A 5009-nucleotide genomic window follows, 5' to 3' on the forward strand; every position below is an offset into this window, starting at 1 on the left:
AATTTCATATCATATTTTTCACACTTCCAATTTCCACTAATTTGATAACTTTCATCAAAGTGTGTCAAAAAAAATAAAATTAAAAGAATCTAGCAAGTTTTTTCAAAAAATAAATTCTCATAATTTTCATAAAGTCAAGAAAAAGCTCTTAGAAAGTTGATTATGGGAGCAAAAGTATAAGGAAAAAAAAACATTAATTAGAGAAGAAATATTTTCCCCATCCTTAACTTTACACTATTTCTTTTTTGCATTCCACTCGTATTTTGTTTTGTCACATTTACCCTCCTCAGTGGCTTTGCAATCAGCTGCGGTTGTTTTATTATCCCCATCTTTCTTATCTTCTGGCCTATCTTCTGAGTCTGATTTCTTAGCTCATTCCGGTTCCTTTTTTGCTTGTGCTGCTGTTGTTATTTCGCTTGCTCTTCTGGCTAAGTAAAATGCTGTTGCGGTGTGTATCTTTACTAAAGTGTCCAGTTTTCCCAGAGTTGTCAGGTTTCCATCAAGGGCCGCTTCCTGTTGTATTGGCAGTGCGTCCAGTTGTGTCCATATCTTTTTCTTAACGTCACTTCCGCTTTCACCAAAAAGTTTCGTCGTCAGCTGGTCGAGCTTCTGTTGGTGTTCGGCAAGCTGCGAGCGCCTTGCCCCCGGCTGTGTCGCCACTAGTAAGGTCTCCCGTGTTTCTTTGCTTGTTGCTGTTGTTGAGCTTTCTATGGTCGCTGCTTTGAATGTTAGGGTCTTGTACTTTTTTGCCGCTTCCAGTATTTTCGCAAGCCGTATCTTGACGAAATCCTGCGACGGGATATTGTCATTTGGTTTGGCCTTTTCTGCCTTGTATGCTGTGTTTGTTGCTTTGTCGGTTTTGAACTTGGTCTGCGAGGCGGAAAAGGGGTTGCCTTGCGTCAGTTGGATGTTTGTCACCGCCGTGTCTGCAACGGCGGCGCAGTCGTTCGTTGCCCCGCTGTTTCCGCAGAGTACTGCTATTTTTTCATCGCTACCTGTGGTTGACCTGCTTGAGAGGTGTCGGAATTCTATAATGTTGTTGCCGGTATCTGGGGACGGGTGGGCAGATGCTGGTGGGACTGCGTTGTCCGGGTCGTCGCACGTTGATTTGGCTGCTCCAACCGCCGTAAACCTGATGTGCATTTTGCCGTCGGTGTCGATGGCGGTCCCGGCTAGTGTTGTATCGGGCATCACCTTAATCGTTAGCTTTTCTATGTCTGCTACCACGTCTGCTGCACCTGCGAGCTGCTCAGCTGCTGCAACGCCGTCCTGGATTTGGTTAGTTGCCCGGTCCAGAGCTGATTGTGCTGTTGCAATTTTTGCTGCTGTGCTGCTGCCTATGGCGGCAAATGCTAGTTCTTGGTCACCCTTGCTTGTTGCCGCTGCGAGAGAGAGCTTTGCTTCGATTATCCTGGCAGACCGAATCTCCGCTTGTTGCGTTTTGACTACCTCTGCTAGTGCCAGTGCGATTGCTTCTAGCTGTGTCTTCACGTGGCATGCACTTGTCATTTGTTTCTGATTTGGAAGAAAGCTGTGAGCTTCGCGAACTTCTACGCATAGGAACGCTATCAACCACGCCCTTTTGTCCATTGTATTCCTGGCTTTGCTATCGCCGGCTTCTCTTTTACTTTGTATGAGGGTTCAAATTTGCTTCTTGGTCTGTGGCTGTTAAACACCGTAGGGGCTTCCTAAAGCTGCGAGTTTTTAAAGAATAGTAGTTATACTGTCTGTTTTCCAATTAAGTCTTTCAGCACTTGAAAGAAAGGTTTGCTTAGTTACAATCTGGCAGTGGCTTAGTCTATTTCCTACGTTTTGGATGGCACTTACACTTGCACATCACATTTTTTATTTTTTATTTTCCATTTTTTCATAATATACTTTATTTGATTCGAGAATTACATTAAACCTATCATGCATTGCCATTTTTTCATTGGAATATTCTCTAGTGAATGCATTGTTTGCATAATGCAGCTCTTTTATCATTGAAAATACCGCACATCTTTATATTTCTGTAAATTCAAATCTTATGTTTTTTACTGCTTCTGTTTGCCGTTTCTTTGCCATACATTCTGCTGCAAAACCCAGGTTATTTTGCTGCTTTAGTCTGTTAGAATTGACATCATGCTGCTGCTGCTGATCATTTAAATTACGCTTTTGGCGCCAACGCTTAAGAGTTGGTAATTTATCGCAGGAACGTAGTTTTTTTGCTGTTTTTGCTTTGATAATTCTTTCCGTTGCTTGTGTCTTTGCGCTCACTTTTATGTTTATTACTCGTTGGTTGAATTGCGTTTATGCTTGGTTGGTGTACCAATACGGAATTGGCAACGTTTCACCATTAATTCTGAATGATTCATATATAGTTCTCTTAATTGTTCATACATTCGTTAATTTAATCAATTTCCGTGGCGTTACTCTTTCTTTTCTGTCTACAGTAATCCACTAGTAGCTTTTGTTTTAGAATTTCGTTTAGATTATATTACATTTCTGTCAATAACTGTTAGCCATCATTGCTATATCTGATGAGAATAAAAAAGTAATGTTCTTTCACACTCACACAATCCTTTATTTTTTCCTCTGCGTTGTTCACAGCTAGATCTTATGATTCTATACGAGAATGAAAAGTGAGGTCACTAACATCATCCATGCAGTAGCATACACCCATTTAAGAGTAAACCACGGGTCATTAATATCTCCTGTATCATTTCTTTGGTGTTTACTCCTCCACATAAATCATTTTAATCTGTGTTTTTGCTTCTCCTTAGTCTTCTGTTGTTACTTCAAGAGAATGGCGTAGTGACAGCATTGTTCTTTACACTGTACTCTGTCCCTAGTTTATACCCTAGTCCATAATCTTCTCATATATGGCGACACCCCTCTTCACGTTTGCGCTTGAGCAAAACAACGCATACTCTATCTACCTCCTCCCTCCCTTTCTTTCCGCGCTTCCTTTAATACTATTTATCCTCTACCCTCTCTCTAAGTTACTTATTCCCTTAGCTAAATTTTTGTTGTTTAAAATGCTTTAATTTTGGACAACTATTAGGTTTTCACCACCACCCTTATTATAATTTTAGTATACACACTCGTAACACATTCTCTCTTATGATTACTGCAACTATTTAAAGGCCTAAATTGCCCTTAAATTCATAAAACAAACAAAATTTACAAAATAGTGACATTACTACATTCTGTCACCATGTTAATTTACACCAACATACTATATACCAAAATTAAAAAAATAAAAATTTGCGGATTTTCATCAAAAAAATGTTAAAAAATGTAATGTGTATCAAATTCCCACAACATAGCAAAGTTTCAAAATTTTTATAAATTTCATAAAATTGTGCAATAATCATTTATAAATTTAATTATAGAAGCAAAAATGCAACCAAAAGATACGCGTTACTAATGAAAAAAGAATTGCTCTGTGTGGTGCTACTCGTCTCCCCTGTTGGCGTAGTCACTTTATACTTGCGGTTTCTATCTTTGTACTCTCACCCATTTTCATCTTTGCACTTACTCTGTTGCTTATCCTTTCATTTATCATTTGTGCTGCTTCATTTTTCTTCCCCTGCCTGTGTTTTTGTAGTCTTTTTGTCTTGGATATAAATAATTGCAGCCCCGACTTTTTGTTGTTCAGATAAAGCCTGCCGTTTGACTTCCGCAGATTCCTTGGGGCCACTGTAACTGAAGTTCTCATGTTTTATCTTCTCTATAAATAATTTGGTGAAAATTTCGTGTGTTGTGCCGAAAGCCTCTTTAATGTAGTTTTTGATTTTGTCAATGGTTTGTGTTTTAGAACTGTCCTGTAGATTCCTTAAATGGGGAGTGGCATTCCTTACCGCAAGGATTACCTTTGGGTTTCTCGCTAGATTTTAGAGGCTTAGATCGGCTATGCACGGTCCAGTTATAGCCGATGCTTGTTTTCCTTTACCACTTGCTTTTAGTAGTTTTTTAATTTGGCGTCGTCTTCATCATTGATTATTTAGTGCGCGAAGTCATTTGAGGGTTCGTCATTTGCATAAATGTTTTCGAGCGTTGGGGTCACTGTGCCTATGATGTCTAGTGTTGGTTCGCTAGTGGAGCTGATCCCGCTGTTGCAGCTGGTTAAAGTTTTGCCGTAGCCATTGTCGCTTTCGGTGTTGCTGCAGCCGGTGGCGACGAATGTTAGAGTTACTTTTTGAGTTGGTACTAGTTTTACTATCTCTTTGGCTGTTGAATATTTAAACTTTTTCCGTGCTGTTGCACCTGCGGCAGATGGTTGTATGTCTTTCCACTATACCTGGAGTGTTGCCTTTTCGCATGTATTCATTAGGCTTTTGGCTTCGGTTGAGCTTACTTCTAGTCTCGCCGCTGATGCCTTGAAGGGATTGGTTTGTTTGTTGAACGTCGGTTTGATTGCGTAGTGAATGCCGTCAAGAAAAGCCGCACGTGCCACCAGTTTGACGCTTGCTGCTGTCATTTTCTGTGCTCGCTCAGAGTGTTTGTTTAAAGCCTGCATTGCGAGACTTGCTGCCACTTCGCTTATTGCAGTTAAAGTTGATGCCTTTTCGGGGTCCGTTGTTTCAGCTGCTTTTTGCCGTCGCATCGCTGAAGTTATCATTAGGTGCTTGGCGTTTTTAGCTGTTGATTTTGCTAGTTCTACGTACCAACTAGACAGCTCCGCTGCTGCAGCTGCTTTCTGGCACGCTGTTTTCACTTTGTCGTGCTCTGCATCTCCTGTTTTTTTCATGACGTGCAAATATCTCAAAGATATACTTGGCAACGAACAACCAGCAGTCCTCTCCGAACGTTGGTGTATGATTTTCGGTGAAGGGGGAGAGTTTCTGGGCTGACAAGACCCAGGCTCCGTCTTAATATAGACGGGGGCGACTAAATATATACATAGAGGCACATCGAGGAGATGGTGAGCGTTTCCGCTTCCCACGCGATCCGGCAGGGGGGGAGACAGAAGTTTGATATCTCCTAGACGGAGGGCAATCACTACGAGGGTCAGCTGATTCGCTATC

General features: G+C 41.1%; 2 protein-coding genes across 2 annotated transcripts; both read right to left on the reverse strand.

The window, feature by feature from the left end:
- Positions 1–372: 372 nt before the first annotated feature.
- TEOVI_000048300 (uncharacterized protein) lies at positions 373–1590 on the reverse strand (the record flags this gene model as incomplete). Its single annotated transcript, XM_067223059.1, has 1 exon — positions 373–1590. One exon carries the CDS (start codon positions 1588–1590, stop codon positions 373–375), a length of 1218 nt encoding a protein of 405 aa, XP_067079160.1.
- Positions 1591–4276: 2686 nt separating this feature from the next.
- On the reverse strand, positions 4277–4732 carry TEOVI_000048400 (uncharacterized protein; the record flags this gene model as incomplete). Its single annotated transcript, XM_067223060.1, has 1 exon — positions 4277–4732. One exon carries the CDS (start codon positions 4730–4732, stop codon positions 4277–4279), a length of 456 nt encoding a protein of 151 aa, XP_067079161.1.
- Positions 4733–5009: the final 277 nt, after the last annotated feature.

This window comes from Trypanosoma equiperdum (genome assembly GCF_001457755.1).
Source record: "Trypanosoma equiperdum strain OVI genome assembly, contig: ctg_175, whole genome shotgun sequence".
Classification (NCBI taxonomy): Eukaryota; Euglenozoa; class Kinetoplastea; order Trypanosomatida; family Trypanosomatidae; genus Trypanosoma; species Trypanosoma equiperdum.